This window comes from Sorex araneus, chromosome 4 (genome assembly GCF_027595985.1).
Source record: "Sorex araneus isolate mSorAra2 chromosome 4, mSorAra2.pri, whole genome shotgun sequence".
NCBI lineage: Eukaryota > Metazoa > Chordata > Mammalia > Eulipotyphla > Soricidae > Sorex > Sorex araneus.
Window position 1 is genome coordinate 209,392,605 of NC_073305.1, and position 15,188 is coordinate 209,407,792.

Below are 15,188 nucleotides of genomic sequence, written 5' to 3' on the forward strand. Positions count from 1 at the left end.
ACACCTTTATCCTGTTTAATTTGCTACTTCCCCATAATATATCTTTTGGAATCTCTCATGGACTCATCCAGGTCTAGATTGATAGGAACCATCTATAAATTCCATCTGGAATGGAAGGAAAGACTATGAGGAGTCCTGGTGTCTAACAGGCATCTCTGTAAGAAGCACAAACACGGAGCCTTGGAGTCTAACCGAGTCAGTCAGTGGTGTTGCTTCCCATCTGCCGACTGGGGTTCAAGTCAGATGTTTAGGTTGCAGAATGACCTGAGGCTTTGGTCTGTCGGTGGAAAAGAGGAAACTCCATGGCTCCCTGTGGCTCATCCTGTTATGTCCGAAAGTTTTCCGCCTGGTAATGGTCAACATCAAACACATACGGAAGCAGGTCACCGCTCTTTCCCAGGAGGGTCACAGCTGTAATGGGACTAACACCACCAGCTTGATACTTTCTTATCAGAAAGAGTAAAGCACAGGGCGGGAGATATAGTGCAGAGGATAGGACACTTATCTTCCACACAGCCGACCCATGTTTGATCCCTGGTACTCCGTATGGTCCCCTAAATCTGCCAGGAGTGATTCCTGAGTGCAGAGCCAGAGTCAGCCATGAGCAGGGTTGGGTGTGCTCCCCCGACCCCACACCACGCAAAAAAAAAAAAAAAAGAGAGAGAATAAGAAAAGTCAAACAGGGGCTAGAGTGATAGCACAGCGGGTAGGGTGTTTGCTTTGCACGAGGCCGACCTGGATTCGATTCCCAGCATCCCATATGGTTCCCTGAGCACCGCCAGGGGTAATTCCTGAGTGCAGAGCCAGGAGTGACCCCTGTACATTGACGAGTATGAACCCCAAAGCAAAAAAGAAATAAAAAAAGAAAAGTCAAACAGTCCAAACTTCCACCAAGCTTCAACTTCCACCCAGAGATGAGACATCAGGAAAGTCCCTGGAAATGACTTTTTACACTTCTAATCTCAAGGCCAGTCAATATATTTGTAAATTAAATCATACAACATGGTCCATATCGCACAATAAAACGTTTCTATTTGAGGGAGGGGCAAATTTCTATTTTTACATGTTATATAATCAAAATTGTAGCCATTATATAATTAGTGTATGAGTATAATTTGGATAAATAGGCCTTCCTTTGTTAAGCATGACTCACTCGGTCTTGTGAAATTTAAACACAGTAGGAAAATATATTTTGATTTGATAATGATGCATGTTCAGTGTAGGAACTCTTCCTTGAAATGGAAGAGTTTTAAATTTAAACTTTATTTTAAATTTAAAATTTTTTAAAACAAAGTTAGGTAGTACTTGCTACGCGTCAGGCACTATTACAGTAAGCTTGAAAACACTCGCTTACTAATATGCACTTACCAATATTCACTTACTAAGCTTCCTAACAACATTGTGAGATAGGGTCAGGATCTGCACCTAGACTGCTGGTTCTGAGTTCACACTGGCAGGCACTGTACTTCCTGTGGCAGTATGCACCTTCCCCAGATGGTTGCAGTACTGTCATCTCATGGTGCTTTTGCAGTGTAAGCTTGAATACATTCATCAACAGGTGGAGTCTGGGTCCGAGGGACAGTCCAGAGGCTAAGGTATTGGCCTCCAGGTTTGACTCTCTGGTACCACGTACGGTTCCCTAAGCACTGAGCTAGCGAGTGGCCCTGAGCACTGTCAGATGAGACCCCCCCAAAGAAGGAAAAAAAAAAGAACCCAACTGTGGTTGGTCTCTTTCTCCATCTCCTGTCATCTGAGCTAGCCTTATGACTACTTGAGCAGGAGATTTGTGTCCGTTTCAAGTTAAGCTTTGAATTTCCTGGAAACATGCTGCCTCGTGGAAATAGCCCTCATTTAAGAGACATCACTAATCTGAGGCCAAAACGGAGCTGCAGAGAAATTATGTGACCTGCTCCATACGAAAGGTCAATGGGGAAGCTAACGGTCCATTCTGATGTCAGCACACTTGAAAATTAAAAAAAAAATTGGGGGTGACACCTGGCTGTGCTTGGGGTCACTCCTGGCAGTACCCAAGGGGCCAACAGCACTACTAGGGATCAAACCGCAATCACCTCACTCCCTGCGCTAGTCTCGTCCTAGCACACACACTTTGATTCGCTATACGGCACAGTCTCCAACATATATATATATGTATATATATATATATATATATATATATATATATACAACTTTTTACCCTTTACAAGTACAAGCAGAAGTATAATTCAGGAACCGATCGTAGCAACATTCATTGTTGGACATTAGTTCTACTTGTTTCATTCGGAGTCCACACCCAGCAGTGCTCAGGAGCTACTCCTGGATCTGTGCTCAGGTATCACTTCTGGCAGTGTTGGGGGACCATGCTGTGTGGGGGATCTAACTTGAGTGTCCCACCTGCAAAGCAGGCACTCTGTTCCAGTGACCAATCTCTCCAGCCCGAGACAGTTATTCATAATGTAATAAATGAATGTAGCTTATAGTTTGCATTAATCACATAGAACGCTAGCAGATCCAGTAGGTACGGTTGTTGTTGTTGTTGTTGTTGTTGTTGTTGTTGAAACCCGCCTGCACAGCAGAGCCTGGCAAGCTCCGCAGGGCGTATTTGATATGCCAAAAACAGTAACAACAAGTCTCACAATGGAGACATTACTGGCACCCACTCCAGCAAATTGATGAACAATGGGACGACAGTGCTACAGTACTACAGTGCTTATATTTTGAAAGTACATGTTGAGCTCTAAATAATTTTATCTTGATTTGAAACTTCTATACTGCTTTAAAAATTAGGTACTATGGGGTTGGATATAGTACAGTGGATAGGGCGTTGGCCTTGCACACAGCCGACCAGAGTTTGATCCCTGGCATCTCACGTGGTCCCCCAAGCCTGCCAGGAGTGATCCCTGAGTGCAGAGCCAGGGATAAGCCCTGGGCACCACCGGGTCTGGCTTATTCTCCCCCACCTCCCAAATAAAAAGACAATGGGTAGGGCATCTGCCTTGCACGAGGCCGACCTGGGTTTGATTCCTCCGTCCCTCTCGGACAGCCTAGCAAGCTACGAGAGTATCCCACTCACACGACAGAGCCTGGCAAGCTACCAGTTGTGTATTCGATATGCCAGACACAGTAACAAGTCTCACAATGGGGATGTTACTGGTGCCCGCTCGAGCAAATCGATGAACAACGGAATGACAGTGCTACAGTTGTTGAGACCCAGCAGTGCTCAGGGCTTACTCCTGGCTCTGTGCTCAGGGATTGTTCCAAGTGTGGCTTGGGGAACCCTAGGTGGTGCCAGGGGGATCAAACCAAGGTTGGCTACGTACAAGGCAAGTGTCTTACTCTCTACTATCACTGCCGAGCTGCCTCGGTAAGTACCTTTTTGTTGTCATCCAGAACCGTGTTCATGTTTTCGATCCAAACAGCATCCACTGGCCCATCGAATATAATCCACTTGCGGTCATCAGACACAGAAGACGCTTGCTCCCGGAAAGAATTGGCTAGGACACCGTCTGTCCATTCATGGCTCACTTGGTCGAAGCAGCCGTAGAGCTGCCCCATGGTGATAGCCTTGGGGTTGATGATCTGGAACTCAACGGCGAACTCGTCCATCTGCTGGGCTGGAGAAGAAGTATTTCTTGTGAGAACAGAATATTAGAAAAGAGATCATGCTTCACCTCGGAAGCCTGTCTGAATAGGCTACCCAAGGAATTCCTGAGGCCATTTACGTCCAGTCCTTATCAATGCTGGAATGACGAGATGGCAAGGCCTTACACTGTTAGGTTGTGGCAAGTATTACTTTTAACCATGTTCTGTACTGAGGTTCATTTCAAAGAGGGCAAAAGTGCCCGTTAGAGTGAAAGGAATCTGAGGAGGCCTAAAAGAACTGTCAGTGAAGGGCTGGAGCGATAGCACAGCGGGTAGGGCATTTTCCTTGCACGCAGCCGACCCAGGTTCGATCCCCAGCATCCCATATGGTCCCCTGAGCACGACCAGGGGTAATTCCTGAGTACAGAGCCAGGAGTGACCCCTGTGCATCACTGGGTGTGACCCAAAAGGAAAAAAAAAAGAACTGTCAGTGAAGGGGAGAGAGAGATGCCTTTTTTTGGGGGAGGGATTCTTTATATACTTTTTTTATATGAATTTATTTATTGAATCACCATGAGAGCAGTTACAAAGCTTTCAGTTTAAGTCTCATTTATACAATGATGAAACACCCATCCCTTCACCAGTGCACAATTTCCATCATCAAAAACCCCAGTATACCCCCCCATCCCACACCCTCCCCCTACCTATGTAGCAGATGATTTCCACATTACTCTCTATTTTGATTACATTCACTATTTTGACACCAGACCCACCCCAACACTCAGATCTGTCAAAAAGGCAACATGAGACAATTTGTTTTCTATTGCTGATTATGAATAACATATGATGTCACGTGGCCGCAGTAGCCGCTGTGTGATTTTGGAATTTTGAAATTTTAATAATTAAATCTGGAGGGATTTCTGCCCAAAGTCTCTGGGTTCTGAGATTTGTCTCTGAGTCTCTGGGATCATGGCCATTAAGCAGCTCAACCAGGAGCCAGAGTGGGGGACCGTTCGTGAGTGGCGACTCGGGGTCTCATTGAAGGGAGGAAAGGGCCGGCTCCACCCCCATCCCATGAGGCCCCACCTGTCTCGTCACTGCTGGCGCATACCTGACTGTCAATTGGCCTCTGAAGGATGGCGGCCACCGAGCTGCCAGGGGGAATAGGTGGAGGGACGGCACCTTTTCCCACCTGGGGCGGCCAGGTGCCGGTATATACCTGTTTTTTTTACACTATCCTAAGAACCTTGACTTTGATTGGAGATGAAGAGGTAGATGAGAGGTAAGAAATTCTGGAAAATGATGGCTATTTTAATTTTCTGAGGCTTTTTCTCAGTAATTTCTTCTCTTGCTGATTAATAATTCTCATCTAGCACCTGAAAACTGTGCATTATTGGAGTACCCGGGACCTAACCAGAATATACAAGGCTGAGGGATGGCACATTGCATATATTTGATACAATTATTTAATCACACTTTTACATAATCTTTCAAAGTAATAAAGATGTGGAATAAATAAGGAGAATGAAAATGTGGACCAACTATAATAAAGAGTCATTTCTTCAGAAATCCTGGGCAAAGACAATGGTGAAGCTTTCTTTCTCCTCATTTGGCTTCCTAAGCTATATTTAAATGCCAAAATTTTTAAGTTTGAAATGCCTAAGGTAGTTACAAAGGCACAGATAGTCTCCAAACAACAACAAATTTAAAAAATATCTAACATCTCAAAAAACAAAATATTTTTAGGAAAAAAGTGACGAAAAAGTACTAGAAGGGAAGCTGGAAAATAGGACAGTGGGTAAGGTGTTTGCCTTGCATGCAGCAAACCTGCATTCAATTCCTGGCATCCCATATGGTCCCACGAGCACCAATAGAAGCAATTCCTAAGTGCAGAGTCAGGAGTAACCCCAGAGCATTACCGGGTGTGACCCAAAAGGCAAAATAGAATAATTTTTTGTAATGTACTGAAGGGATGGTGTAAAAGGTATTTTTAAACCACAGGTTTGCATATTATATATATTTTTAATGCAGACTCTCTCAGAGCAGAGCCTGGCAAGCTACCCATGGCATATTCGATATGCCAAAAACAGTAACAATAATGGGCCTCATTCTCCTGACCCTGAATGTGACAGGGACAAATAAGACATTATTGGCGCCCACCTGAGCAAATCGATTAGCAACGGAATGACAATTATACAGTGATGCAGTGACTTTTTTAAAAACAAAATGTTTCTCGGACAATAAATATAGCTTTCATATTTCTACATGCTGAGAAAGAAGCTATGTAGGTAATATACCTGTATAATGTCAATTTTTCCTCAAAATAAATCCATATAGTAGTTGGGAAGACAGGCTAAGAGAGGTTTAGACACTTGCCCAAGATCTGAGTCTAATTCCAAAGTCTGAAGTCTTATCCTTTAAATTAAATGGAAAGATGGGAAGGAATGAAAAAAGAGAGGGGAAGAAATGAAAAAAGAAAGAAAAGGAAGAAAAGGAAGAAAAAAGACAAGTTTAAAATTTTAAAAAGGTAAAGAAAAGAAAGCATGCAGTGATTTGATTTTAGAAAAAAAAAATTAAGTCAGGAAATTTAAGCAGGAAATTCTCTCATCGGAAAATCTTTGGAGTCACTATCCAGCACTTGAGAAAATTCCTCCAGCTTAAATGGCATGCACATAAAACCCCTTGTTAAAAGGTCCCCTTCCCCTTTATTTTCTGCCTGCAGACATCTGTGTGCTGTGCTCTATTTCTGGCTCTGACGTCACAATCCAGGGATAGCAAAACTAACAGCCTGGTATTATCTCCATGGAGCCAGCCAATGAGTGGGGAGTTCTGTCTTCCCCTGTAAACTAGGGGTGTGGGCTTTACCTGCATGTAAATCACCGAGAGCTGCGGCCAATACTTTATAAGCACAGGTCTTGCCGCCCATGGGGTCTCCGACGATCATGTAGCCATGTCTCACCAGCATCATCTCATAGATCTGGGGAGAGACATGGTAGAAGGCATTAATAAGGGCCCAGAGAGACAGCTTATGTGCTGGGTACGAGCTTTGCGTGCAGGAGACCTGGGTTTGAGCCTCCCTGCACAGCTCTGTGAGTTGTAATCCCTGAGCACTACAGGGAGTAGCCCCAACACAAATAAAAAAAAAAAGAAGTGAATGCAAATCTTCCAGAACTGTAAGTTCAGTCAGAAATCAATGGAGAATGAGGGCTCAGAAGGGAATCCCCACAGTCGCTTATACCTTGGTTAATCAGTCCTTTTGATGCTTGGTGGTTTAAAGAAGTTTTAAATCAAAAGTGTGTGTTTCTTGCATTATTTAAAAAGATAAACACCGTTTTTGCACCTAGTTTGTGCTAAGCCTGAAATGGTTTACCAAATTATCTCATGTAACTCATTCAAGGGACATTCATCTCCCTGATTTGGAGTGGAGACCACACCTGGCAGTACTCCGGGCTTACTCTAAGCTCTATGCTCAGGGGTCACTCCTGGCAATGCTCAGAGGATGATATACGGTGCTGGAAATAGAACCTGGACACACTGCATGCTAGGCAAGAGCCTTACCTGCCGTTCTGTCTCTCAGTCCATTAACTACCTTTGAATGGTGGGAACACTGGTAAGGAACTCCCTCAAGCACAACATATTGCTTGTGGTGGAGGCTGGATTTGACTTATTTCAATACCCTTAATCTTTTTATTGCACTATTTCCATCTGCTTTAAAAGACATAACAGGAAATAGTGGTCATTTTGTTGCAGGCAGGTGGGAGGGGGAGGGTTGGGGGGGTGGAAGAGAGGGGACAATGAGATTTTCAGGAAGTAATAAAACCAAGATGTTATTTAAAGCAGCTGCCTAGTCCCAGCCCCGAAGCAGCCCTAGGCACTAATGTTAGGATCCCTTTGGAGGTGTGGAAATGGCTCTGATAAGACTTAACAGCACCGCTGAGAGAAGGGAACTGTTACCCCTCTGAAAAGGAGAAGCTTCAAGTGAAACAAAAGTTTATAATGAAAATATGAAAAGGGGGGCTGGAGGTAATTCATTTCTCCTGCCCCTCAAAAGATATTTTTAATAATTTATTTATTTTTTTGGGGGGGGTGGGTTTTTTTTTTAATTTTTTTATTGAATCACCAAGTGGAGGGTTACATAGTTCTCAGGATTATGTCAGTTATATAATACTCAAACACCCTTCCCTTCACCAGTGCCCATCTTCCCTCACCAACCCCCCCAGTATATCTGCCGCCCCCTCCCACCTCCCCAGTCCCCACCCTTGTACGTGATAAGTTTCACTTCATTTACGCTTATCTCGATTACATTCCATGTTTCAACACACAACTCACTACCGTTGCTGGGGTTTCCCTGGGGGGGTGGGTTTTTAATGACTTTTTTATTTATACTATCATTATTATAGTTTATTTTCTCTTGAATTTCTGTCACTCGAAAAAATTCTGTTGAGCTTCTTTGTAATCAATCTATGTGACTACTCTTAGGTTTAGGCACCCAATCACTGCTTCTTTTATCTTTAAATTTGTATTTTCATTACCAATAAAAATGGAATAATACACAATATTTATGTAGTGCTTTGATGCTGGCTTGTTTCCTTAGTGGATATTTTCTTTTTTTTTTAATTAATTAATTTATTTTTAATTCGTGAATCACCATGAGGGCACATTTACAGATTTATACACTTTTGTGCTTATGCTTCCCTCATTCAAAGTTCGGGAACCCATCCCTTCACCAGTGCCCATTCTCCACCACCAGTAAACCCAGCATCCCTCCCACCCTCCCCGATCCCATCTCCCCCCACCCCGCCCTGCCACTGTGGCAGGGCATTCCCTTCTGTTCTCTCTCTCCAATTAGCTGTTGTGGTTTGCAATAAAGGTGTTGAGTGGCCATTGTGTTCAGTCTCTAGTCCACATTCAGCATGCATCACCCTTCCCCCACATGGCTTCCAACCACATTTTACTTGGTGTTCCCTTCTCTATCTGAGTTGCCCTCTCCCCACAATGTGAGGCCAGCCTACAAGCCACGGAGTCAGCCTCCTGGTACTTATTTCTACTATTCTTGGGTGTTAGTCTCCTACTCTGTTATTCTATATTCCACAGATAAGTGCAATCTTTCTATGTCTGTCTCTCTCTTTCTGACTCATTTCACTTAGCATGATACTTTCCATGCTGATCCACTTATATACAAAGTTCATGACCTCATTTTTTCTAACAGCTGCATAGTATTCCATTGTATAGATGTACCAAAGTTTCTTCAACCAGTCATCTGTTCTAGGGCACTCGGGTTTTTTCCAGATTCTGGCTATTGTAAACAGTGCTGCGATGAACATATAAGTGCAGATGTTATTTCTACTATACTTTTTTGCTTCTCTGGGATATATTCCCAGCAGTGGTATTGCTGGGTCAAATGGGAGCTCAATTTCTAATTTTTTGAGAATCGTCCATATTGTTTTCCTAAAGGGCTGAACCAGTTGGCATTCCCATCAGAAGTGCAGAAGGGTCCCTTTCTCCCCACATCCTCTCCAACAGTGGTTACTTTTGTTCTTAAAAATATGGAACGCTTCACGAATTTGCGTGCCATCCTTGCGCAGGAGCCATGCTAATCTTATCTGTATCGTTCAAATTTTAGTATATGTGCTGCCGAAGCAAGCACTCAAAAGATATTTTATACTGAATAAAGATGCACAGTGTTGACTGTGTATAAGAAATAAGAGCAGAGGGAGCTGAAGCGATAGCACAGAGGGTAGGGCATCTGCCCTGCACACAGCTGACCCCAGATTCGATTCCCAGCATCCCATATGGGCCCCTGAGTACTACCAGGAGTGATTCCTGAGTGCAAAAGCCAGGAGTAAACCCTGAGGATCGACGCCGGTGTGAATTATACAAAAAATAAATTTTGTAGTGATAAAAAAATCATCACTTTAGCCATAGGTGTTCTGATTTTTGAATGTGGAAAACTGGATTTTACTTTGACCTTTCCTATAAATAAGTTTTTGGGAAATAATGATGCTTTTGGGAAATGATGATACTACTGATGATTGTGAAGATTATGGGGCAGAGAAAGAATAGTAATAGAAACTATATTGAACACTTTTATTTTATTATTATTATTATTATTTTGATTTAGGGCCACTCCCAGGAGTGCTCAGGGCTTATTCCTAACTCTGCACTCAGGGATCACTCCTGGCAGTGCTCAGGGAACCATATGTGGTGCTGGGGATTAAACCCATATGCAAGGCAAGTATCCTACTTGCTACGCAATTGCTCTGATTTCTAAGATTTAAGATGCATTATTTTAAAATAGATTGGTTTTTGGTTTTGGACCACACTCAGATGTGCTCAGGAATAACTCCTGGCTCTGTACTCAGGGATCACTCCTGGTGGCGTGGGAGATTATTTGGAATATCAGGGATCAAACCTAGTTGAGATTTGGGCAAGGTAAGTGCCTTACCTGCTGTACTATCTCTCCAGCCACCACAATAAAGCAATTATAAAAAGGCAAGCAATAGCACAGCGGGTAGGGCATTTGCCTTGCACGCGGCCGACCCGGGTTCGATTCCCAGCATCCCATATGGCACCACCAGGAGTAATTCCTGAGTGCAGAGCCAGGAGTGACCCCTGAGTATTGCCAGATGTGACCCAAAAAGCAAAAGCAAAAAAAAAAAAAAGCAAGCTTGATGTTAATATGAAGCCTCACTAAGACACTCATTAAAGTCGACTATACAGAGGCATTTGTGGTTTCCTTACCAATCATCTGTTTTTATATCTATCGATAACTGCACCCTAATTTCCCCATTGGTGACCGAACAATGGTTCAGTCCCCAAGGTTGGACATCTTGGATGCATCCTCACTCTTGGTTAAGACAGGGTGATTACAATCCACTTTTTAAAAAATCTCTGTACTTGTTTCATGATGGTATGTATCTTTCACATCATGGCATAGTTCTGAGTATAGCTGGGGTTACTCCATGAGCACTGAGCTGGGAGTAGTTCCAGAACATTACTAGGTATAACTCCAGAACAAAAAAAAAAGAAGGAAGGAAATAAGAAATTTAAAAATAAAGGAAGGAAGGAAGGAAAAGAGAAAAGAAATCACAAGGAAAATGATCACGGGAAATAGTGGGTTTTTAATTTCTAGAAATAAAAACTAAGGGCACAAAAAATTGGTTTTTCAGGACTTTTTTTAGCCACACTCTCCAGTACTCTGGAGTTACTCCTGGCTCTTTTCTCCTGGAAGTGCTTGTGAGTGCTGAGGTCGAACTGGGGTCAGCCACATGGATGGAAGGTCCCTAAACCATCTCTCTGGCCTACAAAGGATAGTTAAAAATTTTTAACAGTATTTTATACTCAGACAACCCTGAAGGTTGTCAGCTCAGTTTCAATCTTTCATAATTCCTTGTCATCCTTCATTTTAGCAAATCGTATGACAGAGAGAATTCTATATAGGTATGAGAACTGACCTGGATAATTTTCCCAATAAACCAAGGTACTGGCTGGAGTTTCATCTTTTTGATGTTTGCAGTGAGCACGTCCACAAAAGTTTCATAGTCTGGCTTTGGAAGAACAACTCCCGGAAACAAATCTGATATAATTCCCTGTTAATAAGAGTTCAAAAGAAATTATAAAGGCTGAAATACTAAATTCTTGACCTCTAAATTTTCTTAGAGAGCTACCAATAGCAAAAATCTTAAAAATTCCATGCCTCATTTGCCCTGCACTGAAACTCATGCACAACTACACATTTCACCATTATCTCTTAATGTTTTATCTTTCCCTCCCAGACAATTTTAAAGGGTGGAAAATATCTAATCAACCTCCACCATTGATTAATACAGGTTGTCACCAATCTGTGAGAATGTCAGCCTCCATTCTCCGAGGAGGACATTGGAGACAAGAGACATTAAATAAAGAAAACATACATTAAAATGATGAGACGTAAGGAAATACATTACGTCTGATAAGAACAACTACCCCAAATCAACAGAAAATGTATTTTAAGCAAAACCATTTTGACTGAAATCAGGAACTCCACTGAGCTACAGCCCCAGCCATTATTATCCAACATTTGGGGGAGGATATTTATTCCCAGGGATGCTGGCTGGAGATGGAGGTGGAGGTGGAGAGGGCGCCAAGGAAAGATGAGATATTCAGAAGTTCAGCCTCAGTGCTTGGTCAAGATCCCAAACCACGACCCACCTGAAACAGAGGGACGTCTTGAGCCAAGAACTTGGCCAGATTGACATCAAGCAAGGCTCGGAGCAGCAGGACACTTTCATTCTCCTCTGGGTACTTGAGCTTCAGGTTGCCGGCGGCAGTGAGCACGGACTTGACAGCACGCATGCCATAGTCATAGTGGTGCTGGGAGGAGAGCTGCTCCGAGCACAGGCGGTAGGTCGCCACGATCTTCTGGGCGAGACTGGGAGGGCAAAGGCAACTCCACAGACATCCAAAGGGCCTTCTACTCAGTGCAAATTCCCAACATACCCGTGCCCCGCCCCTTCGGGAAACAGGTTTGCTCAAGAAGTTGATGGAGAAGTCCTGTCACTTGAAGACCTTTTAACACCAAATTACTTAAACATGTTAAGGATGCATTATAGAACATGATGATTGGGGTGGGGAGAGCAAATACACATGTGTATTATATTTATAGAAAATTAGGTGCATATCTACTTTCATTTGCATATATGAATCCGTGTACACACGTATTTGGGAGGAATACACCAAATTATTAATGATGCTAACCCCTGGAGAGTAAGACTAAGTGTCATAAATGTGAAACTCACTTTTTTTAGGCACTTTTGTAACATTGCAATTTTCTTTTTCTCAATGCATTATGTTTTTAATTTAAGGCAAACCAATTCAAAATACAATGCATTCAGCATGTAATTCACATGTGTACTGTGTGCACTGTCACTTCCTATTCTTCCTAGGGACATAGTTGAACTACATTTCTAGCTCATCGTGCAACTAGGTGGCCTGTGAATGATAGGAAGTAGCTGCTTCCAGGGCTGGCTCTTCAAAAACCTCCTTCATGAACCCCACCATGCTCATGTGCTATAGCCAAGAGAGAATTAACCTGGGGTTTGCCCTGGAGAAGAATTTCCTTAACAATAAATATCCATTCTGGATGATCAGGGATTGAAAAATGAACTTTCATTGTACTAAATCACTCGGATTATGGAATCATGTTAAGCCTATTCCTTATATGGAGATCCTGTTTAAACCCTGATTTAATTGATTAATTAATTTATTTTGGTTTGGGATCTACATCTAGCAGTGCTCAGGGGATAATCCTGGCTCTGTGCTCTAGGTTCATTCCAGTGGTAGTTGGAAATCATGTGGAGCTAGGGATTGAGCCAAGACCTTTGTACAATGCGTGTGCCAGTCCACTGAGCCTGCCTTTAAAAGAAAAGATCTGTTGCTTCTCACCAGCACCTAGGTAAGACGGGTGATTCAATAAAGGTTTGACAATTGAAAAAAATCAATGAAATGAATGGGCGAGTCATTATAATCTAATTATCTTGTAGAAAAAAAAATAAAAGCCTCATATAACAAGCCAGTCTCCTGGCCTAGGAAGGCTAATACCTTTTATTAAGAGTAACTGCTAATTCTTGGATTAAGAACAATGATACTAATGGCCTTTTGGAGACACATGAAACTAAAAAAAAAATAATCAATCATGATAAACAATATAAAAGTCCAATGTAAAACTTAATCTTGCTTCTTCAATCCTGTGCTCTCCTTGAACGTGTTCTTCGCTTGCTTGACTCTAAGTGTCTTTGCATGCTCTTTCCACTCAGAAGAAGCCCATATTCTCTCTCAAACATGTATGTCCTCTCTTCCTCTTCCCTCACATCTTTCTAAGTTTCATTCAATAAGAACTATCTTGGGGCTGGAGCAATAGCACAGCGGGTAGGGTGTTTGCCTTGCACGCGGCTGACCCGGGTTCGATTCCCAGCATCCCATATGATCCCCTGAGTATCGCCAGGAGTAATTGCTGAGTGCAGAGCCAGGAGAAACCCCTGTGCATCACCAGGTGTGACCCAAAAAGCAAAAATAAAATAAAATAAAATAAAAAGAATTATCTTGCTCCACTAAAGAAAGCACAAAGATTGATCAACAAAGCCATTTTATGATGAATATTCATAATTCCTGGTAATAATCTGTATGTATGTGGGTCATGGAAAACAGTGAAACATTTGAGTTAGAGATAACTAAAATGGTTGGAGTAAATACATATACTGATGATAGCAATATGATTCAGTATATTAAATTTTCCTCTACAGTCTTAGAATAATTTTATGATTTTTAGTCTTGCCATAAGTCATATAACAGTGTATATGTGTATTTGTGTGTGTGTGCATGCTAGGGAGAAGATGAGGAGATGAGTGGCTTTTCAAGTTTATGTGAAGAGTTCTTGGTCCTACTTGGGAATCAGGGCTACTCCCCAGTCTAGGTTTGATCAGGACCAAGGCCAGATCTATTTTATTATATTTTTTTATTGGTTTTGGGGACACACCTGGTAATGCTCTGGTTTTTCACTCAGAAATCACTCCTTGTGTTGCTCCGGGAACCATATGGGATGCCAGGGGTCAAACCTGGGTCGACCTTGAACAAGGCAAATGCCATACCTGCTGTACTATCTCTCTGGCCTCAAGGCCATATCTATCAACCTTCTTCTCACGTTTCTCGTTTCTTCCTATGGGAAACTCACCTTGAACCCATTGTATTAAAAAAAATGGTTCTTTTGGGGTCTTTAATGCCAGAGGAAAGGCAATATGTCGTACCTTCTAGAGTCCAGAAATCCCATTGAGTAGAGGGAGATTTCACCAATGAGGGCATAATCTGGCACCATCATGGCCACTGTCCGAAATAAGGCCTGGGAAAGAAATAGCCATTCAGAACTTGCACACTTGGGTATAAGTAGTATGATCATTTATGCCCCTCCATGACAATCAAGGGAAGGGGGAATAGAGGACAATCACTGCAGAAAGATCTTCCCCAGACAGAGATGCTGCTCTCCCCTGGTTTACTGTCCTCCATGTTTGCCCCATACGATACATGTTGTCATGTTGGGCCCTTCACTGGTTTGTGATGCTTCCAAGTATTGGTGTTACTAAAATATCTCATTCTCCTATGTGCAGTGAGGACATCTGAAAGCATCATTCAACTATGGGAGCCTTTTGATGTCCAAGATGCAAAAGTTATTTAAGCATGCAGAACCAAGATGGGACAGAAAAATTCTGAAGTCAGATTTTTTTTTTTTTGCTTTTTTGGGTCACACCTGGCGATACACAGGAGTCAATCCTGGCTCACACACTCAGGAATTATCATTATCCCTGGAGGTGTTCAGGGGACCATATGGGTTGCTGGGAACCAAATCCGGGTCAGTGCCTGCAAGGCAAACGCCCTACCCGCTGTGCTATTGCTCCAGCCCCCTGAAGTCAGATCTTTATGTCTTTATTCTGCTCTCTACTCACTGGTGACAAGTCATATAACTCTGCTAACCCTCAGTACTTTCAACCTCAAAATGTGCAAACTGCGATAGCCTTTCGTTCTCATTATCATGAGAACAAATCATTACAGAGAAGTGAAGTGGCTAGAAAAATGTGGTA

At 42.6% G+C, this 15,188-nt stretch overlaps 1 protein-coding gene and 1 non-coding gene across 2 annotated transcripts in view; both read right to left on the minus strand.

Annotated features, from left to right (window-relative positions):
- Positions 1 to 15,188, minus strand: part of DNAH3 (dynein axonemal heavy chain 3) — a 191,524-nt gene that overhangs the window by 94,311 nt on the left and 82,025 nt on the right. Inside the window, exons 32-36 of the mRNA XM_055136793.1 lie at positions 14,361 to 14,452; positions 11,770 to 11,989; positions 11,034 to 11,168; positions 6,445 to 6,556; positions 3,370 to 3,611 (exon numbers count right to left, since the gene is read on the minus strand). Coding sequence (XP_054992768.1) covers positions 3,370 to 3,611; positions 6,445 to 6,556; positions 11,034 to 11,168; positions 11,770 to 11,989; positions 14,361 to 14,452 — 801 coding nt within the window. The remainder of the gene's footprint in view (positions 1 to 3,369; positions 3,612 to 6,444; positions 6,557 to 11,033; positions 11,169 to 11,769; positions 11,990 to 14,360; positions 14,453 to 15,188) is intronic.
- On the minus strand, positions 9,120 to 9,226 carry LOC129404521 (U6 spliceosomal RNA). The gene has a single exon (XR_008629919.1). It is a non-coding gene; the product is annotated as a U6 spliceosomal RNA (small nuclear RNA).